The sequence below is a fragment of the Mustela putorius genome, unplaced genomic scaffold (genome assembly GCF_011764305.1).
Source record: "Mustela putorius furo isolate JIRA1106 unplaced genomic scaffold, ASM1176430v1.1 tig00003869_pilon_pilon_pilon, whole genome shotgun sequence".
Lineage (NCBI taxonomy): Eukaryota > Metazoa > Chordata > Mammalia > Carnivora > Mustelidae > Mustela > Mustela putorius.
The window spans coordinates 30,565,475-30,592,078 of record NW_025422021.1 but is presented as its reverse complement, the minus strand read 5'-3'; the positions used below and the strand labels follow the sequence as shown (position 1 = coordinate 30,592,078).

The following is a 26,604-nucleotide window of genomic DNA, read 5'->3' as shown; positions in this document are numbered from 1 at the left end:
CACCTGAGGTCCTCTAACCCACCTGTGGCCACTGTGGACCAGAACCAGGACCCAGACAGATACTAACTCCCCAGAAAGCTCTGTGCAACATGACCTTCCACACTTCCTCAATGTTCTGGGAGCCCACTTCTCCAAGACCCCAATTCGCACATCCTTTGCCCCATGCCAGCGAAGACCATTGTGAACGCCAAGGACAGCCTTCTGTGCGGCGGTCTGCCTGGCTTTTGAAAGCAGTATCAAAACTTTACCGGACAAAGGCTCTGAAGGAAACTCAAGAAAGCACAGTGGCTGGCCTCCAAAACAATGTATTACCAGTTCCTTCGATAGATTGTAACAGCGTGAGAGAACAAACCACTGAGAATTTCCAATGAAGCTACAGGTAACAAGCCAGTAGAGTCTCCAAAAGCTAACTCCCTGTAACCCACAACAGAAATGCCCTCGAGGAAGCTTTCCAGGCTTAACTCCTGAAGCCCTCAGGAAGGGAACGGGGACAGAGAAAGCAGAGCCCTCTCCCTGTCTTGGCGACTGAGCAAGAAGTGGCCAAGAGGGCCCCAGCAAGCGTCGGGCGGGCGGCGGAGGAGCCGGCCTCGCCCTGCCCCAGGCAGGATGTCCCCGGACGCCCCGCAGCGCGGCAGGGCCACTTCTCCCTGCGATGGCGAGGACCCTGCCGGTGGCAGAGCTCGTGGGAGCGCCGGTCCGTCCCGAGGTACAACCTGCGTTTGCTCAGCCACACTCCCGATGGCACAAATCAAGGCAGGCTCGCTCGCGATCAAAAGAGCACAAAAGTCACAGCAAATGCAAGAGGACAACTGACCCAAGAGCGTCTCCAGAACACACTGGAGACTGGTGGTACCAGCACGAATCAATGGAGCGCAGGGTGGCCGCGAGGTTGGGGGGAGAGGGCGGTGGTGGTGGCTGTACGGTGGGCGCCGGGGGGCCGAGGGATGGCCTCCGGGTGGTCTCCTAGTCGGCGTGGGGTGGGCGCCGGGGGTCGGAAGGATGAGGGGCTGGGGAGCGGGGGGCCGCCGGGAGCCGCGGAGTGGGGGCGCCGGCCGTCGTGGCCCGAGACGCCCGGCCCAGAGACGGCGGCCCGGGCCAAGGTCACACAGCGCCCGGCGCTGACTCACTCGCGGGACCAGCCCCCAGGCCCGGCGCACCGAGGCCCTCCCGCCTCGGGCCGGGCTGCGCGGCCTCAGTTTCCCCGCGGTGCCGGGCCGAGCCGGGCCGGGCCGGGCGGGGGCGTGGCCGGCGGGCCGCGCGGGCGGCGGGCCGGGAGGCGGCGGGCGGAGCCCGGTTACCTGTGGAAGGAGACGGCGCGCTTCTCCCCCTTGCCCTGCCGGTTGGAACAGTTCGCGGCCGCACAGCAGATCACCATCTCGGGCCTCAGGCCGCCGCGCCGCCGCCAGGCTCCGGCCCTCGCCTCGCCGCGCCGCGCCGCGAGCGGGACCGCCCCGAGGGGAGGGCGCGCGGCGACACGGCTGCGGGACGTGGGAGCCGGCCGCCGCGGCTCCCGTACGGCAAGATGGCGGCGCACGCCCTGCCGCCCGGCCGTCCGGCCGCCCGGCCGGGACTCGGCGTGCCGGGGCTCCCCAGTACCCGGCTGGGCGCAGCCCGCAGCTCGCGGCGTCGGAGGTGGGCGGGGGCGGCCCGGGCCGGCGGCCCGGTACAGCGGCATGGCGCACTGGGCCGTCCGTACGGCAAGATGGCCGCGCCGGCGTCCGGGGCGCACGAAGGGTTAGCGTGCCCTCCCCGTGGCCCCACCGCCCGCCCGCGTCTGCCTTCGCAATCCCCACGGGTCGCTGTCGGGGTGCCCGGAGCTAACGGGCAGGCCGCCAGGGAGCCGGGCGCGCGGGCCCAGCCCTGGGCTTTGGGCCTCGCCGTACGCCAAGATGGCGGACGTGCACTTCCTCCCACACTTCCGGCCCCGCCCGCGCCCGCTAGGCCCGGATTGGCCCCGGCAGCGGCCCGTCGCGTCGCGCTGCGGAACCGTCGGAGCGACGCCGCTGTTCAGTCGGCGGCCGGAGAGGGAAGATGGACGCAGGTGAGGGCCCGATCGGGCGCAGGGCTACCGGCGGGCGACGCCCTCCTGGCCCCTCTGCTGCCGGGGCCTTGCCCAGTGCGGCGTGGGTGCGGGCTGGGGCGCGGGGCGGAGCCGGCCCCGGCGCGGAGCGGGGCGGGGACGGCGTCCGTGGGAAGGCCGGCGCGGGTCTGACAGTGGGCTGTCTGCGTGTCTCGGCGCTTTTTCAGGGCCGCCCGCAGCGCCCGGGCGCCCGGCGACAAGCCCAAGGCTGGGGCGGACGAGCAGGGGCAGCGCGCTGTCCGAGACGGGCGGGGGGGTGCCGGGCGGAGCTAGCTCCAGAACCGGCGGCGGGAGAGTGCTGTGCCTGCCGCCAGCCCACGCCCCAAACGTTAAGGAATGGAAGCTCTTTAACTCTTTGGAAGTTACATCGGGAGCCTGATGGCGAGAAACGTGCTCCCAACACTTAGTCCTTTCATTCCTTGTAGGGAGTGATTTGCCTTCAAGCACCTTCCCGTCCCCCACCGCCACCTGATGTAATTCCACCTGTCATCCTGGATAGCTTTGTTTGCTTTGTCTTTCTTCTCATGGCAGCGGCAACTTAAATTTGCCAAAATCTCAGTGTGGAAACTGGAATGCAGACGTGTATGGCCAGTATTTCAGTGACTTGTGGCATCTGGCTGGAGCAAACAGTAATCTTGACTCCCAGAGAAGCATGTTAACCAGATTGTGTTTTGCGAAGTTCGTTTAAAAAAAAAGAAATCACAGAGTGTTTTGCTGTTTCCTGGGGAAATGGGATGGAGAAAGGAATAGAAATATTTATCTGTTTTCTTTGAAGTTATCACTGCTGGGATACTTCAGACTTCGTAGGAGAGACTTGGGTAAGATGGAAAACACAATTCTGTGTTGGTTATATTAGCTTAAAAAATGGAAATCATCATGTTGAAGTTGAAGTGTATTTCAGAGTAGGAAAAAAGGGTTTGCATTTGAAGGCCGCTGTTGCTGCTGATGAAACATATGATCCTTGGAGGCTGTGATGGAGAAGTTTTCCTGACAGGATGCTCTACATCTTTTTAGGGTTCATTAATGGTGCAGCCTCCTCTGATCCTGGACTCCTTACAGACTCTGCCTTCTTTGACCAAGTCTTGGGCAGCTCCTAGTTGTTTTTATAGTGATCCATTCAATAAACTACATTTGTTATTGAATGAGAGGTTTGTCTTGGGCATTGTTCTAGACCCTGGGGCTAGAGAAGGGAACAAAATAGACAAAAACCATGTGGTTCATGTGGGAGAGTGATGTGGGCCAAGCAAGAGGGAGTTTCAGTTATACCCGGAATAACCAGGAAAAAAATCTCACTGCAGGCAGAAGTAAGTTTTGACCAAGACCCAAAAGCAGTGCAGGAGGAAGGGCAAGTTGGCCCTTGTGGCCAGGATGCAGCAGTTCGGGGTGAGAGCAGTAGGAGCTGAAGGCAAAGAGACAGATTTGGCCCAGTCATAGGGCCTGGTTGGGTCATAGTGAGGACTGGGGTGTTAATTTATTCCCAATGAGTTGGTGAGTCTTTGGAAGGTTTTGAGTATAGCAGTAATGTGACTGGACCTATGTTTCACAGACTGGCTCTGGCTGCTCTGTCCAGAACATACTGCATGTCCTGCAGAGGGGCAAGGGCAGAAACAAGGAGCCCGGTTAGGAGGCTGTTGCAGTGAGGCAAGTGAGAGGCCATGGAAGCTTAGCTCAGGGTGGAGAGAGGAGGTTGACTTCTGGATGTATTTGAGGGTTGAGACGTCAGGATTGTGTATAGGCTGGAAGTGATGGGTTGAGGGGAGGCACGGAGAGGGAGGAGTTGAAGATGGTGCTGAGGTTTATGGCCTGAAGTGAGAACCTCTGGTGGAGAAGACTTTGGGGGTCTTGCTTGGTGGGGGAGCTGTTGGTTTTGTATGAGTGGACTGTTGCTAGACATCTTTGTTGTGATGTCCAGGGAATCTTAGGGCCCACAGGCTGGAGCTGAGGGCGTCGGCCTGGACTTGAAGTGGAAGTGTGTGGAAAGCTGCTTTGGATGAGTCCCTGAGGGTCTGAGAGGAGGAGAAAAGAGAAGGGGCCCAGGAGGGGCACCCAGGGCTGCTGGCTGGCATAGACAGGTCCAGAAGGTGCAGATGGACTGCAGGCTGGTTGTGTTCTCCACCAAGCCCCCAGCACTGTGTGTGAGAACACACTCTGGGCTCAAGAGGCTGGTGGGTGCCCTCAGTTGAAACATGACTGTGCTGTCCATCCCTGAGGACAGAGCCATATCTCAAGCTTGCATCTCCAGGGTTTCAGCTGTGTCTGGCATATGGTTGGTAATCGAGGAAGCAGAACTTGAATTAATGTCACCTACGTGTTCCTGCACTACAAGTACTTCAGTTTAGAAAGTCTGTTAGTGTATAAGGTGGCAGTGGTGTGAAGGGGCTGCTGAGCCCTGCAGGGCAACAGTGTGCTCAGTGTGGTGTTCTGTGCAGTATGCTTACAAGTGCAGTGTTTTCTAGGTCTCTGGTGTAGCTGACCTTCCGGGCGCTTTTCCTTTCTCTTCCTTACTTTTCATTCAGAACTGAACTGCCAACATCTTCATGAAAATTGTTTGGGATTTTAAAAAGTAACTACTTGAAAACCTGTTATTCTAAATTTAAACATTTTCCTTTTTTTTTTTTTTTTAAAGATTTTATTTATTGGGACGCCTGGGTGGCTCTGTTGGTTGGACAACTGCCTTCGGCTCAGGTCATGATCCCAGAGTCCCGGGATCAAGTCCCGCATCCGGCTCCCGGCTCCATGGGAGTCTGCTTCTCCCTCTGACCTTCTCCTCGCTTGCTCTCTTTCACGGTCTCTCTCTCAAATAAATAAATAAAATCTTCAAAAAAATTAAAAAAAAAATCTTATTTATTTAGTTGGTGGAGGAAGAAAGAGAGAGAGCAAGCAGGGGGAGCAGCAGGGAGAGGGAGACGCAGACTCCCTGCTGAACAGGGAGCCCAGTGCGGGCTGTATCCCAGGACCCAGGATCATGACCTGAGCGGAAGGCAGATGCTTAACCGACTGAGCCCCCCAGCGTCCCTATACATAAACATTTTCTAAAGGAAAGGCAAACCCTTCTTTTGATTTTATTTACGAAGCATTATCTCTCAGAAGCTATAGGTGGTTGAGGGAATATCTTTGAAAAGTGATGCTTTTTTCTGCCAGATTAATAATATTAAAATATTTGTTTCTAATGGAATTGCCATACTATTAAAGGGCTTTCTGCTTCTCTTGTGGGTGTGGTCAGAGACCTCTTGGAGGAAAATGTGGAAAATCAGGTGTCTGGGACCCAGGTGACCAAATGAGGGAGAGTGCCTCTGAAACAGCATCAGTTCTTACGTTGGCCAAAATCTGCCAGTCTTGCTTGTCCTCTGTGTCCTCTTAGTGGAAGTTAAAACCATTACCTGGAGTCTGGAGACTGGCGTTATTTTTGAGATTTGATCTCATTTCACTCAGGAGTATGTGAACTGCACATATGATTTGATACCATGTGTAGTGATGATGAAATTATTCTGAGTCCTAATTAATTTGGGGTGACCCTTTCTGGGAAGGATGCAGAATTTGCTGGCCTCCAGCCCCTGTGAAGCTTGTCAGTCTGAGCAGAGAGTTGGAGGTGAGTCTGAGACTCCTCTGTATTGGGCAATCTGTGCAGATGTAACTGATTGTGAAATTTAGTTTTAAAATAGGAAAGTACTAGTTTTTCTATTCAGCTGTTTTCTGACCTGGTGTTCTGTAATGTTTTTTGTTCTACACAAGTATTAATATGTGTTTTGACTAAATTAACACCGACAATAAGAGGGGCGTTGTGTAGAGGGCAAGGGAGAGTTAGTTTCATTTTATAGATAACGAGGCTTGGAATACTAGGAAAAGGAGGATGAGGAAGTGCTGGAAACCATTGCTGGGTGCTGCACATGTGGCTGGAACCTGTCCCTGGCCTTGTGTTCCCGTCCCATGGGCAGAGCAGCAGCTGTGTCCCACCTTGTGGCAGGGGGACCAGGTCCATGCACCCTACAGCCAGGAAGTGGGCTCTTCTGTCTCCAAAACCAAATCTTCATAGCACTGAAAACTGAGTGTCAGGAGTGAATGGTATTTTTGAGAGCACCATTGGGGAGTGCGGCCCAGAAGGTCCTGGAGCTCGGTGGTCTGGTCTAATGCAGGGGGCCTGCGCTGAGTGAGCAGCCTCTGTCCGCAGGAGCCCTGAGGGCATTGGGGCGGTGGCATTCATTCCAGGTGTCCTGTCCCCTGCTGCAGGCTGGGCTGGGCAGAGCCACTGAAGGCCAGTCAAGACTTTCTGCTGGTTGTACGGGGATGAGAAGTCCTTCACTTGCTTTCTTGGTTGGAACTGCTGTGGGTCCTTGGGACTCTGTGTGCTCATTTACCAGGGCAGAAACCTCAGGACATTGAGCTAGCTGGTGAGGTGTCACTGATGGCTGGCTTCTGCTCCCGAAAGCCCAGGCTTGGGAGACAGGCTTGTTGGCTACATTCTGCTTTAGTGAGTTAGACTATGTATTTGGGTGAGTTTCCTGTGTGTCTCGCACTGGGTGCCACACCTGTTACAGAACACGGAGACTGGTCTTCCTTGCATATTGTGGCACCACGAACTTACCTATTCCAGTGACTCCCAGGGAACCCCACCCCAAAACATGCTTACTGTTGCCCAGCGTGGGGCAAAGCTTTTCACGTTTCATCACACTGTCTCTGAGGGAAACACAGCTATTCTCATCTTACCAGTGAGAAAACTGAGGCACAGTAAGGTCTCCACTAAGTGAGGGTCAGACTTCGGGCTGCCCACAGTGGGGACTGTGTTCAGTGGGTGTGATGGACATACACTCCACGCACAGCGTCCCCGAGGACCAACAGGAACACAGTCCCTGTCTGAGGAAGTTGCCGGGCCATGGGGTAGCTGTGTCTGCAGCTAGTTCCAGAGACACACGGGATCTGCACCCAACAGAAGCAGGATTCAGGGGGAGCGGCTCGCACGAGCAGTCAGCTGGAGGGGCAGAGGTAGAAGGAGCAGTGATGTGAGGTGCTTGGGGGACATAGGGGCATGGGAGTCACCCACAGGTGACATATGTGTACCGTCACTTCGAGGTCCCTGCTACTCTAGTAAGAGCTGGGGTCACTTCCTGGTAGTTTGTTCCTTTGCTTGGAATGACAGTGTGTGTGTCTCCTTGCATGGTTTTGGCTGATGCGGTAAAGAATCTGAGGCCACACAACCCATAATTTGGTTAGCTGTTGTATAAAATTTGGTGATAAAGTGTCAACTTAATAGAACACCTCTTATTTTTTTCCCTCTGAAGTTGGCTTGGTTGCCTATAAAGTTTGCTAGTAAACCTAAGAAGTACGCCTGCTTTGCATTTTGTTACCTCTCTACTTCAAAGGCGTCCCAGCTTTGATATGGGGCTGTGGTTCTTTGACAAGTGCTGTGCCCCTATGGCACAGAGCACACACGAGATACTCACCCACAGCACTTGGTAGCCTTCCAGGATTGGTAGCAATCTCTGCATCGTTCGTTTACAGTGGTGGCCTTCGAAGGGTCCTGGGCATCAGTAGGGCAGGAGAGTCAAGGTCGTTTGCGTCCTTTTTCCTTGAGAGTAAATGTTTTGGTTTGAATCTACATATCAATTAAAGCCCAGGGGTCCTATAAATAGAGAAGTAACAGAAACACCATGATGTGTGCAGCTACTTGAGATCATGGAACTTGAATTCACTCAAAGGTAGCATTGATAATTATGGGCAGAAACAAGTAATTTTAGGTAGAAGGAGGGGGAGAGAAACCTGGACTCTGATTGTCCCCAAGCATAGAGCAGTGTGCTTGGTGTTGAGGAAGCACAGGCAAGTTGGACACACTGAGCAGAGCCCCTGAGTGAAACTGGGTGGGTGACAGCTCCCAGCACCCACTGTCGTGCTCGGGCACCCTGGGCAGCACAGCTGGTTCTAGAAGCAACAGGACTGCCCTGACGCTGTCAGGTTTCAGGTGAAAAGAAGAAAAGGCATAGCTGGATCTGGGCTCCTGACAACCAGAGAATTGTTGAAGTAGCAAATGCAGGGTCTTTGATTTCTTTGGATGTCTTTGTTCATGGAGCATTGCTCACCCAACCCTGGGCCTGAGAATTAGCTGTGCGCCCAGTCTAGTCTTTCGGGTGCAGTAAAAATTGTATGGCTTTGAACCTGCAGTTCTGTGTCCTCAGCATTAATGACCCAGGCTGACCTTGGCGCCCTTCTGTCTGCCAGCTTGGGTGTGCGCACCTCATGGGAAGGGTTTCATGGATACTCTGCAGCTGCACTAGGAGGGCATCCTGTTATTTTTTCCCCCCATTTTATGAATAAGGACGTTTCTACACTGAGGGGTCAAGGGGCCCAAAGAACCTAGAAGCTGGCATTGCTTGAGCCAGGGTTGGACCTCACTGCAGGCTTTAGGACCAGCACTGGGCCCCAGCACCCCCAAGGGTTATGCACAGCACAGAAGGACACGCAGGGATGCTCACGCAGGGTATGTCAGGAGCACCCCGACAGGGCATGGGAGTTACCGATGGCCTGGACATCTGTGCCATGGGGTGCTGTGGGACCATCAGATGTTTGCTGGAGCTCTGTGTCTATGTGGACTGACCATCATCGTTGAGAGAGTAGAGACAAAGAAATCACAGGTATGGTATGGTTTCCTTCACCAATCTATGCAGAGACTTCTGGAAGGAGATTCCTTGCTAGGTATGAAGCTGCAGATGATTTTTTTAATAATTTTTTTTTTTTAGTCTTTGGGTTTTTGAAAATTAATACATCATTGTTACCAAAAGGTGGGGCTATTGTCAAAAAATAAATTCAGATGTGGGAGAAACTACTATAATTGATGTTCCAAAGTTCTCTGGGCAGTTTGCAGGTGAGGGCACTAGTGACTAGGTACCATTGAGGCTTGAGCGACAGCAGGTGAGAACTGTGTGTTTAGGGTTCTGTGAGGAGCAGTTGAAGAGTTGGGGGACCCAGGATACCCTGTGCCCCTTGCCTCGCAGGTGCTGGTCTGTGCTCTGCTGAGTCTGGAAACCGTGTAGAGAGGTTTTCCTCAGTCGGCTTCCAAGGACAGAGAGGGACACTGGGCCTCTCTGGCTTCTTAAATGAAACAGCACAGGATGAAATGGTGCACAGGTCCTGTGAGCACCTTCTTAGGAGGTGAGAGCTGGTGGCCATGCTCTTCTAGGAGCATCTTGAAGCAAAAACAGCTACAGGGAGTCTCAGGGACTTTGCAGAAGGGTGTGTCTGTTTCTGAGGGGTTGTGTCCCACCCAGGAATAGTACCTGTCCCTCCATGGCTGCTTGTCACCATCCCCAAGTTTGTGTTTCTTGCCCCGAAGTCCCTGCCTTCCCCTTGGTCTCTGGACACCTGCTCCAAGGGGACGCTGACTCCACCTTCTGTTCAGCTTGCACGCTGAGATGCAGTGATTACTTTTGTTCTGTAAGTTTAAGTTTAAAACTAGTACTGAAGTCAGGGGCTTCCTGCCCTGGGCCTGGCACCGTTGGCCTCGTCCTTGTGTCGGCTGGAAGGTGAGGTTTGGGGGCTGCTGCCCTGTTGCTTACAGTTGCTTTGTCTTTGGTGATTGTCACTGCCCTGCCGAGACACAGAGTTACATGGAGTCCTTTACGTGGAAATGCTGGAAATGATCTTTCATGTTGTTTTATGAAATGATAAAAATGGGATCAATGTGTGTTTGGTTTCAATAGCTACTCTGACCTACGACACTCTTCGATTTGCTGAGTTTGAAGATTTCCCGGAGACCTCAGAGCCTGTGTGGATACTGGGTAGAAAATACAGCATTTTCACAGGTATTAGCCATGTTGGAGCCCGTTGTGCTCTCATGTTGGGGGAATAAAATAATAGTTATCTGTTAACTTCCTGTATCATATGATCTACAAAGTTAAGGCTGTGTATGTTTTCTGCTTTTAAACAATCCCTAGAAAAGGATGAGATCTTGTCCGATGTGGCATCCAGACTTTGGTTTACATACAGGAAGAACTTCCCAGCCATTGGTAAGTATGCCATCGGCTACCACGCGTGCTCATAGATACAGGGTTTAAAAGTAGGACGGGTCGGACGCATAATGTTGCAGGATGCCCGGTCCTTGCCACTTCATCTCTGATGTCACGGCGACCCTAGTGACTTAAGCCAGCTGAGGTCTTGCCCCTTATGTGGCAGAGTTAGGATCTAAACCCAGGAATCCCGATTCTCCCGAGGGCAGGGATTTTTCTGACTATTGGTCTTAGTTTCTTACTGGGACCTCAGAGTCAGGATAATGAGTCACAAGTAGCATTTCAAAGTGAGAGCAGAATGGAGTGTGGAGTCGTGGGTTTCCACAGTGAGGCAGCGTGTGGCTTCAGGAGGCTTCGGTGTGTACGTTGGAACAGTGTCCTGGGTCACAGTTGTCACAGTGCACTTCAGACTTTAGGCCCAGGGTATCTGGAGGCCACTGCTCCACGTCATCACCTTTTCTGCGGTGTCCCGCACTTAGTTGCAGGGAGACCTGAAGGGCCGCTTGGATGTGCCTTGTCTTCACATTGCACTGATGTAAGTCCCATTCAGAGTCCTGGCCCTGGAGATGGACGGGGAGGGGCCCTAGCTCTCAGCCTAGCTTTGTCAGTTGGAGAACCTGAGACTAGAGGGTCGGCACCAGGAGGCTGCAGCTTCCAGGTGGCCTGTCTCCATCAGGCTCTGCCCAGAGATGCGAGCCTGGGTTCTCTGGAAGGGAGGGGCATGTGGTACGGCTGCAGGGTCGTGGCGGGGAGTGCTGTGGGGTAGGGAGACTAGACCAGTGCCACCACAGGCCACCTAACAATGGCATTTGTCTGCTTTGCTCCGGGATGCCATTCATGCCACAGGTGCTGTGCTCAGCCCTGGAGACAGGGAAGCACCTGGTCATGGAGGTGTGCTGGGCACTGGTGCAGGGACATCGCTGTCCTGCAGGTCACTGTCTGGATGCACAGAGCGGGGCCGGGCTTAGAGGAGCCTTGTAGTGTTTGGGAACGTCCTTGAGGAGCAAGGTGCCTGCCACTAAGGGCCCACATAGTCTCTCCTTCCCAGCCATGGGGAGATGGCTGGCAGGTATTGCTGGTGGGAACAGGAGTTGTTGCATGCCCCCAACTCTGCCCCTGGGGGCGTTTGTAGGAGGGGCTACCTCTGGTGGCACTGCAGGGAAGTATGGGGTCTGCTGGGGCTGCCGCTCCGAGGTCTGGCCCTGGCCTCTCTGCTCCCGCGCCGCCTCGCACCTCTCACCTCACTGGGCCTTTGGACATTGGGATGTCTCCTGTCGCAGTGGGGCCAGTCTCAGAGGACCCGCAGAACTCTAGTGCCCAGGATGGGTATCCTCTGGGCCCTGGCAGGGGGCATGATGTGGCTGGGCTCCAGGGCGCGTGTGCTTGAAGTGCTGAGGGCTATTACTGGCCTGCCCAGGCTTGTGTTGCCGCCCTTCTGCACACAGGCCAAGCTCCCAGCAGATGCAGCTTGGCTCTTCCGGTGCGTGGAGAAAGGTTGTCCTTATTGAACTTGGATTTTCTTCGATTACTTGTGAGACTTAGTGTGTTCCATATGTTTTCCAGACAATCTAATTCTCTGTGACAGACTAACTGTTCATGTATTTTGCCACTTTCAAGGGGTTGGCAGGACGTGTCATTGCCCAATAAATGTGCACTTGGCATGATCAGGTTCTAAATGGCCTGTCCTCTGAGACGGAGCTGATGCGGCATAGGGCTGATCCCAGCATACTAGGACCAAGGCCTCTTGCCAGTGGACTCCTGAGCTTTTGGGCCATCTGACGGCGAGGGCTCTGTCTTTATTCACCATGACAGGGGGCACTGGCCCCACCTCGGACACAGGCTGGGGCTGCATGCTGCGCTGCGGACAGATGATCTTTGCCCAGGCCCTGGTGTGCCGCCATTTAGGCCGAGGTGAGTCACAGCCTGTTGGAAGCCAACAGGATTGGGGGCCTAGGTTACCCACTGCATGCAGACTAGCGTTCAGGGTTTTCTTGAGCGGCAACCCACAGGTTTTCATTGATTTTTAAAAAGTGACATTAAAGAATATCGATGAACATTCATGTTTTAGAAATGATCTTCATATCACTGAAACTGTTTTCTGTGCTGTATGGGTTTATCTTGATGGGTTAGCATGTATGCGTTTGGAAATCCTAGAGAATTTAGCTTTTAACTTTAGAAAGGTTCAGAAAAGGGTATCATCTGTGGCTTGAGTGTTTTAGAAATGTAAAGGCTTCTTTCTCCTCTTTTGGTAAAATTGAATTTCTGCATCTCTCCACTAGATTGGAGGTGGACCCAGCGGAAGAGGCAGTCTGATAGCTACTTCAATGTCCTCAACGCGTTCATCGACAGGAAGGATAGTTACTACTCCATTCACCAGATAGGTGGGAGATTGCTAAGTGCGTCAGGCCCTGCTACTTAGAGCAGGCCAAGTCATTGGTTTTCCCTGAGCGCTTCTCTGGTTTCGGGTGTGTGAGGCGTGAAGTTGTAGGTCCCTCTGGCTGTGGCCACCGGGGGCTGTGGCATGGGCCAGGCCAGCTCAGACCTGGGGCCTTGCCGTGGCATGGTTGGGGGGGTGCATGGCCACAGTGGGGTGCAGGCTGCTCATTGCAGCAGCAGTGCGGGTGGGACAGCATCTCCAGGGGTCATCCCTCTCTGAGCCCATCACTAAGTGTAAATGCTCCTTTGTTTTGAGCATCATGTCCTCACTTACAGAAGGAAGTAAAGATATAACTTTGATTCATTGAATTTCCTCTATCCTACTCCTTATTGAAGGGCTGGTATCTTGGCTTATAGTGAGGGATGACCCTTGAGGTGGCCTCTCTCCCTCTCGGAGAAAGTGTCCTGGAGTCTGTCAGGAGCACCTGCTGGAGGCGGGGAGGAGGCGTGCCAGTCCAGGCTTCCTGTGGAGTGTTCCTGCTGCTATGTGCTGCTGCCAAGATGGGCCTCTTTTAGGGGAGGGACGGGGGGAGGCACATGTCACTAATCTCATCTGTTTCCTACAGCACAAATGGGAGTTGGCGAGGGCAAGTCCATCGGCCAGTGGTACGGGCCCAACACTGTTGCCCAGGTGCTCAAGTATGTGCCAAGTCCTATCCCTCCCATTTCCTTGGGGTGGCGTGAGCATGACCTGTGGATTCAAACTCTCCTGAGTCTGAGGGGTCTTTTATACTTCCCCTCATGGCCCTCCTGAGAGTCCTTGGAGGTGGTCATGTCCCGTGATGTTTCCTCATAGAGGAGTGTCGTCATCCGGATAGTGCCTGCTGGATGGGGCCTCTGTGTCTGTTACATGGCTGGAGGTTGAAACTGGTCTGGAGTGACAGCAGTGCGGTGTGGGTGCCGTGGGCCTCGGCCTCTGTGCCGACCTTCTCCCCACAGTGGACCCTGTGGCTTTCCTTCCACATCCAGACTCAAACCTCTGTCCCCTGCTCCTTGTAACCCAGGCTCCCTGCTCCTGGTGTCTGAACCTACCCCTTCTCCCTTTCCCCACAACCCACAGTTGCAGTGAAGGGCTGCCCTGTCCACGTGGCCTCTCTTGGCAGGTTGCTGGGGACCTGCCAGAGTGCTACTTTCTTTTACAAATCCACCTTCCTCAAGTCTGCCCATGGTCTCTCTGTCCCCTCACCCTGCCCCCCCCCCCATTTACTCAGCCCTTACCACATGCCCCTAAGAGCCCTGGGTCCAGCCCTGCACACCTTGGAAGCAGAGTCTTTCTGCACGGTCAGTCTCCCTGTGTGGTCAGTGTGTGGTCTGCTTGTGTAGTCCATATGTGTAGCCTGTGTGTGCCTGCATGAGTTGTCTGCATGGTCTGCGTGGACTGCGCACGTGGTCTGTGCATGTGGTGTGGCTGCATGGCGTGTGTGGTCTGTGTGCATGCCTATGGTCTGTGGGCTTTTGCTGTCCCCAGTTCTGCTCTGAAGCAGCTCCTTCGAGGTTGCTGTCCATCTAGTCTCTTCCCAATGCCAAGATTTGGTCCTCTGTTTACTCAGTTGTTCGGCAGGTGGCTCTTGGTGCAGATGTTCTCTCTAGGAAACCCTGGGTGGTACAGTCATGCTCTTTGGTCCCTGTTGATGGTGATGGCTCCATTGTCATCTCCCCTCCAAGAGCATTGCGGGGCTGAGTTGGCCTTAGGCCGCTTCTCTTTTCTGCCAGCAGCAGCATGAGCTGTGGTCTACAGGGTGCAGTTCTGAGAGTCAACCCCCCCTCCAGTACTGATTTGTACCCAGACTCGGGTCCAGATACTTACTCAGCAGCACCCCTGAGATGTCCGAGGGGCATGTCAGCCTAACAGCCAGAACCAGAAGCTGACCCTTCTCCCCGTCCCCGGCCTGTTCGTTCTACAGGGAATGTCAGTGTTGTCCTTCCAGGAATTCAGAAAAAAAAACTGGGGTCATGCTGGTTTTTTTTTTTCAACACACCTCATTCATTTGGGTCTGGACTCTAACCAGTGCTTGTTACCTCCCTGTCCTCACCACGGTCCAAAACCCATTTCTGCCTCCTTGTTGGTCTTCCTTTTCTCTTCGATGTCCTCGAGGCTCTTTTAAAATACAAATAGGTGTTAGGGCACCTGGGTGGTTCCATCAGCTAAGCATCTCTCCCTTTTTTTTTAAATAAAGAGGATTTATTTATTTATTTATTTATTTGAGAGAGAGAGAGAGAGAAAGCAAGAGAACGAAAGAGAACATGAGCAAGGAGGAGGGGAGAGGCAGTGGGAGAGGGAGAAGCAGGCTCCCTGCTGAGCAAGAAGTCTGATGTGGTGCTTGATCCCAGGACCCTAGGATTGTGACCTGAAGCCGAAGGCAGCGGCTTAACCCACTGAGGCTCCCAGGTGCCCCAAGCATCCGGGTCTTGATTTTGGTGGGATCGAGCCCCTTGCTGCCAACATTAGGCCCTGTGGTTGGTGGGGAGTCTGCTTGAGATTCCCTGCCCCCCCCCCCGATGCTGTACTTGTGCACATACTCTGTCTCTAAATCAATGAGGGTTTTTTGAAGATTATTAGAGAGACTGAGTGTATACATGTGGGTGGGGAGCAGAGGGAGAGAGTGAAGCAGACTTCATACTGAGTACAGAGCTCACCATGGCGCTTGATCCGAGGAACTGAGATCATAACCTGAGCCAGAATCAGGCTCTTAACCCACTGAGCCACCCAGGTGCCCCTAAACCAATAAACCTTAAAAAAGTAAGATTAAAAATAAAATACCAATAGGTGTTGGGATGCTTGTGTGGCTCAGTCAGTTAAGCATCTGCCTTTGGCTCAGGTTGTGGTCCCGGGTCCTAGGATCGAGTTCCACATCAGGCTCCTTGCTGACCGGGGAGCCTGCTTCTCTGTCTGCCACTCCCCCACTTATACGTGCACTCCTGCTCTCTCCCTCTTTCTCTCTCACAAATACATATAATCTTTAAAAAAAAAATACCAATAGGTGTCATCTTCATAAAATACATGGTGGCTGTCTGCCCCTTTTCTACTAGAATTGTCCTGGGGCTTCCCAGATGACTCCAGGGAAGGCTGCAGGTAGACGTGGCTCTGCCTCCCAATCCGGCTCTGTCTCCACTGCTTGCCCCTGTGCTCAGTCCCAGGCATACTGTACCTTGTGCTCCTTGCACACGCCTTGCCCAGGGCCTCTGTACCTGCTGCAGCCTTTCCCCAGCATCAAGGCCTTCTTGCACCTGCACTGGTAGTGCCCCAACTACTGCTCTGTTGTTGTCTGCTGTGCTCACCACCCACTGCCTGCCTCTTGTTTGGACTGTCCGTGTCTTGGGGGGCTGCTTTGTGTCTTGTGTGTCAGTGGGTTTCACCGCTGTACCTGGCCCTCAGCAGGCATGAGAGTGAGTCAACTGGCAGAGTGTTGCACGTGTTCCCCTGGGCACCACTTTGACCTTCCCATGGGGAGGGGCTCTATGTGGCCCTGACGCCCTGTGCCCCTCACGGGTGTCCCCAGATGAACTAGGTTCTCCCATTAGACTTGTGGTTGTTGCTCACTTGTCTTGCAGAGGCTCAAGCTTTTGGATGCTCTCTGCTGCCAGTTACTGTTGTTAACCGCAGATCTCTCTGTGGGGCTTGAGCTGCTTGTCAGCCTGTCACTTTTGGGGTGAGGTGGAGCAGAGTGTGAAGGTGCAAGGGGCATGAGGATGCTGGGCCTGCTTGGGCTGGCAGAAGCCGTGGTATAGCTGAGACAGGGTTTGTGCTCCCTTCCCCAGGAAAGAACGCCCTGCAGCCAGGGCTCCTGTGCCAGGGACCCTGTCCCCATGCGGCAGCTGGATGTAATGGAAGCAGCACTGGGCCCAGGTGGGAAGAAGCAGGCCGCAGCCTTGGCTTTCTTCTCATCTGTAGCCCTGAAGGTCTCAGCTGTGATCTTTCTCATCTGCAAACCTGCGGGAGCATTTGCTGCCCTCTCCTTTACTTGGCCCCTGGAAGTGAGAGGTCTTTGAGTTGTGAAAGCTTACTGGTGTGTCCTCTCTTTTCTGTTAGGAAACTGGCTGTTTTCGACACCTGGAGCGCCTTGGCAGTCCACATAGCCATGGACAACACGGTGGTGATGGAGGACATCAGTAAGTGAACAAGAGCTCAGGGGCTGTAGCCAGTGGGACTCAGGGAGCGGCTCCCCAGCCCACGGAGGGACCTTGAGTGGCATGCAGGTCGGTGCCCTGTTACATGGCCAGGGGATCCTTCATTCTCATCCATTGTACAATAGGCTTAGGGGATGGGCCCGGACTCTCTGCAGAGCTGGGTTACATTGTACCCCAACTTGCCATATCCGCGTTGCCAGAACTTGTTCAGGTGTGCTGGGTCAGTCTTTCCCTGGCACCATGCACCGCAAGGAAAGGCAGGAACAGCTTTCAGCTATACTGTCTCTAGCCAAGGTGTAACAGGAAGCATAGAGGAGCATAGCTCTCTTCCTCTTCCTGGAAGGATCCGTGGGAAACTTGAAAGATCCAGGCATGCTGAAGTTTTAGTCACCGATGCTGTGCCAAGAAGGAGTGAGGGACAGGCTGCTTTCCAGAGCCTGCATTCCTGCGGGATCCAGGGTGAGGTGCGGGTTAGGGCCTGGAGGAGACTCAGCCATGTCCCCAGATGATGGCCCCTGGCTCTCGGCATCTTAGGTCATCTGTAACCATGCTATTGGAAATCAGTGCAGACCTGGTCTTGTCTGAGGAGGACTGGGTCTGTTCTGAGGAGGGCCCAGGCCTGCAGATGTAACAGTCTCATGGTTGGGGTGTGTGTGTGGCTGCACGGCCATGGTCAGGGCCCTGGAGTCCTCCCCTCCTGAGTCAGAAGCGATGAAGGCTCCTCAGGGGGATGACTTAGGAAGAACAGCGTCAGTATACAACCAGCAAGGACGCTGGGACAGAAACAGTGCCTGAGGGCCTGTGGATAGGTTAGTGAGGTTAGTGAGGTGACTAGTAGGTGGAGGGGATTCTGAATGGCTGTGCTAATTGCTTTTGGCTTTAGAAGCCTCAGGGGGCTGGGGAGGTGATACTTAAGGCTTCAGCCAAGGCAGGTGAGCAGCCACTTTTCTAGTCTCAGCTGCGTAGGGTCACAGGTGTGGGAGAGAAGGCTCCAGTTTACCAAAGCAAAAGTTGGAGAACCAGTACTGGCCAAGCCAGGGCTGTCCCCGTGTCCGGAGCTGCTCCCTGGTAAAAGTGCGGGCTTTCCGCCTTCTCTGTTTCAGGGGAAGGGTGCTGGGTGGGGAGAGCCTTGCTGATTGAGATGTGCCCACCCTCCTTGGGGGGCTAGCTAGGACCCCCAGAGCAGCCTCTGCCGGTGCTTTCCCTGGATGGCTTTCGAGCTTCATGAGCGCGGCAGACACTGGGAAGGCCTTGAACATGGGGAGGAGTTAGAGATGGAAGAAGACCCCGAGACAACACTCAGAGAGGTACAGCACAGGAAGCGTGCAGGTAGTGCAGACCCTAGGCAGAGGAGACTGTGGTTGGAACTTCCAGGAGGCGAGGACAGCTGACCGAGGAGGGACAGAAGGTCAGCCTCCCTGTGCTGGAGCTGGCGTTTTCAAACCTGAATGCCTCCTGGTTTTCTAAATGGAGGTTCCTCAGATATGCACTTCCAGAGTCAGAGACAGACACGGGGAAGCATCCAGATGAAGTAGTGGTAGGAAACTGCTTCTGAAGAGAGGTGGGCCTGGGGCGGCATGCTGGGCAGTTATATGGTATGTGGCCATTGTCACGGACTGGCTTGGAGAGAGCTTGTGCATGGTGGGAATGTGAAGGGAACATGACCAAGGGACCCGTGGGTTCCTGGACGCTTGCCATGTCACTGGCCACATGCAGCCTCGGTGAGTCCCCTAAGTGCAGCCGTGGGCCCTGTATCCATCATTTCTTGAGCCGATCAATGTGAGGGTCTTTGCTGGTGAGGAAGGTGTAGTCGGCAGGGAGTCCCTCCACCCCCATTCTCTATTTTCCAGCTGTGCATTCTGAGGAATTCCAGTCCCGCACTCATGCAGCCATCCGCCTCCCTCCTGTGTCCCCAGTGGTTGGTGGTCAGCACACCTGCCTTCCTGCTGCTTGGCTGGCCTGGCCCTCCCTTGTTCACTCCAGCCTGTGCTCAAGGAGCTGGGGTTGTATGTGCTTGCCACACCTGTGCAGACTCCTCTGATCTGGAAAGTTCTCCATCTTGGTTTATTTTCCTGCTTTTTCATAGCACTGACATTTTCAAGAGGTCAGGCCCATTTGGTACAGTGACCCACACTCTGTATTTGGTTCGTCAGGGTAGATTGGGGAGACCTCTTGGCCGAGAGCACTGCCTGGCGGCTGTCCTCAGCACCATGGTAGGAGGCTGGTCAGTGGCGTTTCCATGGGTCACCAGGCTCGAGTCATAGCTCAGGCTGTGTCTCTGCCTCCCTGTGATTGATGGGGATTAATGGGGATCCGGGAGCAATACTGAAAGTACATCGAGGATTTTTGCCTGGAATGGTGGTTTCTGTAACCATCCCTCCTGCTGGGTTTACTGGCTAGCAAGGTGGCTGGCCCACCTTGTCCTTTCTCTTCCCCAGCCTGGGGTCAGTGGTTTCTCTGAAGAGCCCTGGTTCCGTTTAGCAGGGAAAGGTATTCAGAAACCATGGCCTGGGTGCCTGCTGGGCTGGGGCCCCTGGAATGTCCCTGTCCCCACCGCCAGCCTCAGGGTAGCACACTGATGGAAGAGTAGCAGTGCGCTTAGAAGATACGAGTTGTCTCCACACTGACAAGGGAGGAGTAAGGTTGTTCCTTGATGGCGTCCCAGCTATGGGGCCAGTGCGCATGCTGCTGTCATGGCCATGGCGCTGGCCTCAATGCTGCCCGAGATGCCTGGCGGTGTGTGTTTGCTTTCATTTGAGACTGTTTCACGACGACAATTTTAAATTGAACATGCGTAGAAAATGTTTCTTTCTTTTTTTTCTTCTGTGGGTGTTAGGATTCATCTTAGACTTGTTTTCCAGATTCAGGTTGTGTGAAGCACTTGACTTCGTTACACTTGTTTCCCTTGACTGAGTAATGACACGCTTATTCCTTTTGGGTGAGCTTCTGTCGGCTTCTGTTCAACGCTTGAAAGCACATCTCTGTTTTCCAGGAAGGTTGTGCAGGGGCAGCCTTCCTTGTGCGGGGGCCACCGCACTTCCCACGGATTCCAGCCGGCACTGTAACGGCTTCCCGGCGGGAGCGGAGGTCACCAACAGGCCGGCACCATGGAGACCCCTGGTGCTTCTCATCCCTCTGCGCTTGGGGCTCACTGACATCAACGAGGCCTATGTGGAGACGCTGAAGGTGGGCCTTCTCGCTGACCAGCAGAGGGACCGAAATACTGCTTCTTGTTAAAACCCTGCTGTTGTCGCCATATTGGCCCGTTCTACCCTCTGACCTCTCCGCCCCCCCAACCTACCGCCCTGTGGACTCCTAGAGTGGAGTGGTCTTGACCACCTCTCCTGCTGGCCCCCACACTCACTCTGCAGTTTCTGCTCCCCTGCCCCCAGGCCCCAGCAGCACTGGTCTCAGTGTGGTGCCCCCCCGCCCCGCACACCTCTCTGCCCTGTGCATGGGTGCTTTTCGCCCCTGTCTGTACCTCCTCCCATAGCCCCTCACTGTGCCTTCCACAGCCCCACCGCCTGCGTGGGGCTTTCCTGGACACAGCTGCACGGTACCTGCTGATGAAGCTCTTGGGGACCACGTCTTCTCACTCTCCATCCCCTGCCACCCCGTCAGGCCCTGGCCGGGGAGGAGGCTGGCTTCGTGTGGCACATGGGCTTGTGGTCACCAGACAGTGTGCTCAGCTGCCCGCCTCCCTTCTGCCCTGCAGCGCTGCTTCATGATGCCTCAGTCCCTGGGAGTGATCGGAGGGAAGCCCAACAGCGCTCACTACTTCATAGGCTATGTGGGTGAGTGCTGGTCCTGCTGGCAACTGAAACATCGTGAGGGTATTGGCTTGACCCTGGGTGTCCGGTGTAGAAGCAGCATGCTTCTGTGAAAGGTCTACAACCCTGCCCAGCCGGTGCTGGCCTCCTGAGGACGCTCCTTCCCTGCAGTGGTCTGGCTCCCACCCCATCTCATGCCTGCTGTCTCCCAACATGGCGTGTGAGCAGGTGGATTTCCACGTGGCCCGTCGGAGTGGGACCCCAGTCTGTTCCCTTCCCGTTGACTTGCTCATCTTTCCCAGGTGAGGAGCTCATCTACTTGGACCCGCACACGACGCAGCCTGCGGTGGAGCTGACTGACAGCTGCTTCATCCCAGACGAGAGCTTCCACTGCCGCCACCCGCCCAGCAGGATGGGCATCAGCGAGCTCGACCCATCCATTGCTGTGGTGCGTCCCCCGCTGTGTGCTGCCTGCTCCCCTGGCCATGGGAGCTCGTGGGCAGGTGGGAAGGAAGGGTCTCCGATTTTATGATTTTGTTTTCAGTGCACTGGAGGAAGTATCATATTGATGTGGTTTCACATGCACAGGGCACAGAAGGTTTTAATAATGTCTGTTAGCTTCCTGTGCGCGCCTGGGGCCTTCAGCCTTTGTGGTCCCCCATGGCTCCCTGGCCCTCACAGCTAGTGGCCTCCCCAACACAGGGGCAGTTTGCTCCACTCCCTGTTCCGCATCACCTTTTTGAGGTTTGGAGTTTGACTTTGGAGTTTTTGACTTAATGTATCTGGCAGATGATTTCTAAGAATGAGCTTCTTTGCTCTGATTACAAGGTAGAATTTTGGGCTGTGATTTGTGTAAACCTATGTATTCTTAAAATGCATTTGATGGGGATGGGGGTCAGAAACACCTGGAAGGAATGGTGTCCCTCAGGGAGTGATTAACTAATAAGTCCCCGACAAGGTAGATCCTGGTCCCGATGGAGCTCTCTGGACCTGTGATCTGTGCGTCTTGTGTCTCGTCCTGAGGTGGGTGGTGGGTGGAGCCGTGCCTTGGAGGGTTGAATTCCTGGGGCTGTAAGCGCTGCTCCGTAGTGGACTGAGGCTGGTGCTCACGGAGACAGTGCAGGCTAGAGTGGCAGTGCTTTGGGCTGTGGGCATGCGGACACCAGGCAGGAGGTGTTACCCTATCCTTGCCTGACAGGAGGAGGGCTGCATGTGGGCTCCTCAGGAGATCCTGGCTTCTCGTCTCCCAGCAGCATGTCACGCATGTGCTGTCACCCGAGCCAGGGCGGCACGGATGGTCTCTGGAGGGAGAGGGCACCCATTTCCGGGATCGCACCTAGAGTTCTGGTGGCGCCTGGAGTGTTTAGTAACATGTCCCTGGCATAGGTGCTGCGTGTGTGATGGTTCTAGCCGCGCGCCATCGCCACTGACTCTGCGTGGGACCCAGGGCTCCCCTCGTCTAGGTGCTGCTGGTGGGAGGCCCACTTTTTGAGTTGTGCTGTGCCCTGTGGATTTTGGTGGCATGTGAATGGCCAGGCCATGAAACTGCACATGGCCTTCGTGGCCTGGTTGATCAGGGCGGAGTGTCGAGCTGCGGACCAAGCCCTCAGAGGAAGGCAGAGACCTAGATCCTCCTGCACTCAAGTGTGGCCAGCTCGTGTGCCTCACCGCGTGCTGCTCACGGCTGCTTCTGTTCCAGGGCTTCTTCTGTAAGACTGAGGACGACTTTGATGACTGGTGCCAACGAGTCAGACAGGTGGGTGGCAGGTCCCCTCATGTGGGTGGTGGTTACAGGAGGCTGTCTTAGCGTCTCTGGTTTGGGGTCCCGCCTCCCTTGGCACCTGGCCCTCAGCTCACAGTGTGGCTTGTGGCTTCGGCCTCGTGTGCAGAGAACATGGCCACGGAGCTTGCTGTGAGCCTTTGCAGGGCGTTTCAGATTTGCCCGTGTTGTGGCTGCGAGCGGAGGTGGCATGTGGAGTTTGGCGCCCTCTGTGTGAGCGATTGGAGACCTGATGATGCGCAGACCAGCAGAGGCCACCTCCCCGTCCTTGCTCACGGCTCCCTCTGCCAGCAGTGTGATCTCTCTGGATGGGGGGCGCTTCGCCACACCCCCCATGGCTGTGTCTAACGGCCTTGTCTGCTGACAGCTGTCATTGCTTGGAGGTGCCCTGCCCATGTTCGAGCTGGTGGAGCAGCAGCCTTCTCACCTGGCCTGCCCTGACGTCCTGAACCTGTCCTTAGGTGAGTGTGAAGGCCACAGGGCCACATCTCAGGTGGGGGGACACAGCTGTTTTGGGAGTTATATGGTTTGTGCAGTGTTCTGTCCTCTTTGCTTCGCCCAGGTCCTGTTCCAGTTGCTTTTGACTTTTAGATTTGTATGAGTCCAGGATGTAAGCCTTTGGTGGTGTATATGTGGGACAGGGTGCTGCTGGATAGCCGGGGCCCCAAGTGGCAGCAGGGCACTCTGCTGCCCTGTCCTTCATCACATGTGCGATAAGCCGGCCCCCGGGGCGTGGAGCTGGGTGTGCTCCTCATGTGGCCCCTTGGGTCCCTGTGAGCCGGAACATGCCAGGCTCTCCGCGACGGTCCAGTGTCTCTACGAGGTCCAGGATGGGTGCCAGCCCTGCAATGGCAGGCCACAGGTGGACTCCGTGTCCTGCTGCTCAGTAGCTCTAGGCCCAGGGCCTCCTCCCTCACTCAGGCCCTCAGTTTCCCTAAAGTGAAGTGACTTGTGGCACACACAGAACCGGAACTCAGCAGGCAAGCCATGCACACATCCCGTTCAGGCAGCCATCTGTCTCTGTGATGGTGACGGGGCCTCCTCCTCCGAGGAGATCATGGAGGGTGGTGATGGAGCCCGCTGTCTGGCAGGAACCTACAGGGAGTCAGGGGGTCTCATTGGATACTCAGAACAGATGTCCCATCAGTCCCCAGATGGTACACGGGGTGCTACTCCTCTTGGGACAGGAAGCCCTGCTCTCCCAGCCACTGCCCCTTCCCTCTGTGCTTTGCCGAGAAGCATGTTCTGTTTCAGAAGTGCCTGTGGGATTCTCTTTCCTGCCCTCCCCTCGCCAGCTGAAGCTCCTGGCCTACGGAGCCCCACGACCCAGGAGGGCCAGTGCCTCAGCAGGGTGGTCCTGATGTCCCCTTTTCTCCTGTTGCATCAAGGGCGAGCAGGCCACATGCAGGGTGTGGGTAGTGTGTCTCCTCGTCCCCGCCAACCAGAGACCCCATGCCAGGCGTTTAATGAGGTATTGTCTTGTTTCTTCTAGATTCTTCTGATGTAGAGCGACTGGAAAGATTCTTTGATTCAGAAGATGAAGACTTTGAAATCTTGTCTCTTTGAAAATCCTGGAGTTGGGGGACAGTCTCCACTGGCCCTTCCTGGGGGCCCCTTCCAGAGCCCGGCCCTGCCTCGGGGCGCTTGGCGCCGCCGTGTTTCATCCATCCAGCCTGCCCGTCCGCTGAATGCCCGCGCCCCATGCTGCCTCCGCCCGCGGATGGAGGACTGCCCTGTCCCGGGGGCCTTCCCGCGAGCCTGGGGACTGTGCAGGCCCGGAGGGCTCGCCAGGCTCCCTGGCACAGATGAGGCGCCGCCCGTGGGAAGGCCCGTGCAGCCGGGCAGGCGCTCCAGAGAGCTGAGCCGTTCGCACCTGAGAGCTCTCCCTGCGACACGGCCCACCCTGTGTTCGCCTGCTGCCTCTGCCCTGCTTCCTCCTGGGCACTCGGTTCTGGGTTTGCTTTGGAATTAAAGTCCTGTTTGAAGTTCCAAGGACATGAATTTCTGTGGGGCACGTCCCAAGTCAGGCTCTGGAGAGCTGCAGGGCGGGCATGCACAAATGGTGCCTGCGGACTTGGTCCGGCCCTGCCCTCCAAGGCCCCTGCCCTCCGCACCGCCTGCCTGGCGTGCTTCTCAAGGGCTACCTCAGTGGGAGATCGGGCTGAAGTAGTGCAGCAGGGTTTCTCCTTCCTCTGGGGAGCAAACTAGTAAAGTGGTGGCACATGGTGGAAACCCAAAGATGTCCCCATGCTTGGGACTCACTAGGACGGGGATGTGCCTGCTTTCCCGGAGCTGCAGGTAAAGTCCAAGTAGGCTGCATCTTTCTCATGTCGCCTTTGCGGGTCCGGGCATCCCAGACGCCCCGCGTGCTGCTGCTTGCTTGTCGCGCCAGCTTCCTCTGGGTCGGGGTTGGGTGTGGGGAGGAGCTGCTCTGGGGCCCTGGCGGGGGCGGGGTGTGCAGCCTGCTGCCATCCAGGGCCTTCCTCCTACTCACCAAGGCTTTGGGTGGTTTAGGGCCAGAAGGTAAAGCTCATAGCTTTACGATGTGAGCCTGGCGCCCCATCCCTCTTGTGTACCAGTCAGAGACATTTCCAGATCCCTCTCAGCACTAACCTCAGCACCTGCAGCCTTTAGTCCAAGTCCTCTGGGCCCAGGCTATACCACTTCCATTTGGGTTTGCCGTCCATCTTGGAAGCCTGGCTTCTGTCCCACCAGAAGTGTAAATGGGCTGTGGGGGGCTCGGCAGAGGCGATGGGCTGTCCCAGAGCGCCTCCACACACAGCCTCCTCCAAGCCCTGCCTTGGGAGGGCAGGGCCTGAACTCATGGCTGCCCTGAGCCTGCTCGTCCTGCCGGCCCTCGTGCTGCCCACATAAGCAACTTTCTCTGTTTTGTTTTTCCTGTTTCTTGCGCCCCGCCAGTGAGGTAGAGTTGGGGGAGCAGGGAAGGTTGGCTGGTTTCCACTCCTCCAGCACTGCATTTCTCTGACGAACACGTGCTGCTGCGGGCTGGGTACCAGGGGATGTCGCGGCCGCCGCTGCTGCTGGTACGAACCAGGGATGCAGGCGATGGCCTGACCCACGGAGAGCTTTGTTTTGTGTTTTGAAAAAGGCTTACTGAAGAGAATGTTGTTCATTCTTAGTAGTGTAGTTTGCAGTTCTTAATGGCAAATAATAAATAACAGTTTCAGTAGAAAACACTTCGTTGTCTGTGTCTTGATTTTTTTCTCAAGTTCTATGTGGATGTGGTTAAAGCAGGAAAGTGGCCTAGGCTCCTGATGCCACCGGAGGGCTCCAGGGAGGGATCTGGTGGGGCTATGGCCTGCTCATGGCCCCAGACCCATCCCACCTCCCACCCAGCCTGTGAGCGGTGATGCTGTAACTCGGCCTCGCGGTCCCCAAAATGAACACAAGGGAACTTGCTTTTAGAACACACAGGATCTCCTTTAACAAGAGGCTTTGTAGAAAGTGTCCCCAGTGCAGCTAGCTTTATTTTGGTTTGTAAAAGCAGCATCCCTCCAGGTGGGCTGAGTGCTGGCTGTGAGTCACAAAGGACATGGGCAAGGCCCATGGTGGGACGATCTAGAGGGGGCTGTGAGGGGCCTAAGGGAGACACTGGTGGGAAGCACTGGTTGCTTCCCAGGTGAAGAGGTCCACCTGCGTCGTGGTCTCTGGGAAACACCCATAGGAGCTTCTCGTGCTGGACCATCCTCCCTATGCAGCTGCTTTGAGCTACAGCTTTCCTGTCAGGATCCCAGAGGCCAGTGGTCTTAAGATCTCTGCAGGGCTGATTTATGCTGGAGGCTCTAGGGCAAAAAGTTTGCCCTCCTTTCCCCCCTCCTGGAAGCTGCCCAGGTTCCACCTTAAGCGTCCCAAAGGTGTGCCCTCTGACCTGTCCTGTGGCCGCCAATGTCCCCTGACTGGGACTCCTGCCTCCCTGCAGGAGACCCCTGTGACTGTCTCTTGGGCCTTCCCAGACAAGGTAGGAGGGTCTCTCCACCTCCCTGTGCGGCTGCTGTTCCCAGGCTCCAGTAGGACCACATGTCCATCTTTGGGGGCCATTACTTGACCCACTCCAGTGCAAAAGCCATCGGAGCTGGGGGCTCTGGACCATGTCACATACCATATGCCTGCCCCACCCACCCCCTGCCCCTGTTGTGGCCAGATACTTCAAGACACATGCTGCATTCCCTGAAGAAAGCTTAAGTCTGTTGGACTGTTTTTGCCTCCAGCCTGGTTGTACCACCCACCACCTACGGGACCCCCTCTGCTCTGGCTGCTCCTCCTGAGTTCCTTCCACCTCTGACCCCACCTGTATCCTGCATCCACAGCTCCAGCTGAGCAGACTGCTCTGCCTGTGTCCTGGTCTGTGCTGGGCACCCTGGCTTACTCAGCGCCCAACCCCCCCCCACCCATGGC

At 55.4% G+C, this 26,604-nt stretch overlaps 2 protein-coding genes across 3 annotated transcripts in view; one reads left to right on the top strand and one right to left on the bottom strand.

The window, feature by feature from the left end:
• The window catches only part of THAP4 (THAP domain containing 4), a 40,323-nt gene extending 38,512 nt beyond the window's left edge, over nucleotides 1-1,811 (bottom strand). The window contains exon 1 of one of the 2 annotated variants that reach the window (XM_045066786.1): nucleotides 1,299-1,811. In XM_045066786.1, coding sequence (XP_044922721.1) covers nucleotides 1,299-1,675 — 377 coding nt within the window. In that variant the 5' untranslated portion in view covers nucleotides 1,676-1,811. Of the gene's footprint in view, nucleotides 1-814; nucleotides 961-1,298 lie in introns of those variants that run through there. The other variant, XM_045066787.1, reaches the window with a different exon arrangement.
• Nucleotides 1,812-1,874: 63 nt separating this feature from the next.
• Nucleotides 1,875-25,385, top strand: ATG4B (autophagy related 4B cysteine peptidase). The gene is given in 14 exon segments (XM_004743799.3): nucleotides 1,875-2,005; nucleotides 2,007-2,041; nucleotides 9,769-9,870; nucleotides 10,003-10,074; nucleotides 11,887-11,985; nucleotides 12,354-12,455; nucleotides 13,077-13,149; nucleotides 16,541-16,620; nucleotides 19,631-19,824; nucleotides 20,354-20,432; nucleotides 20,711-20,856; nucleotides 22,108-22,164; nucleotides 22,556-22,649; nucleotides 23,681-25,385. Coding segments are annotated over 14 exon segments (1,323 nt in total). The 5' UTR covers nucleotides 1,875-1,889; the 3' UTR covers nucleotides 23,755-25,385.
• Nucleotides 25,386-26,604: the final 1,219 nt, after the last annotated feature.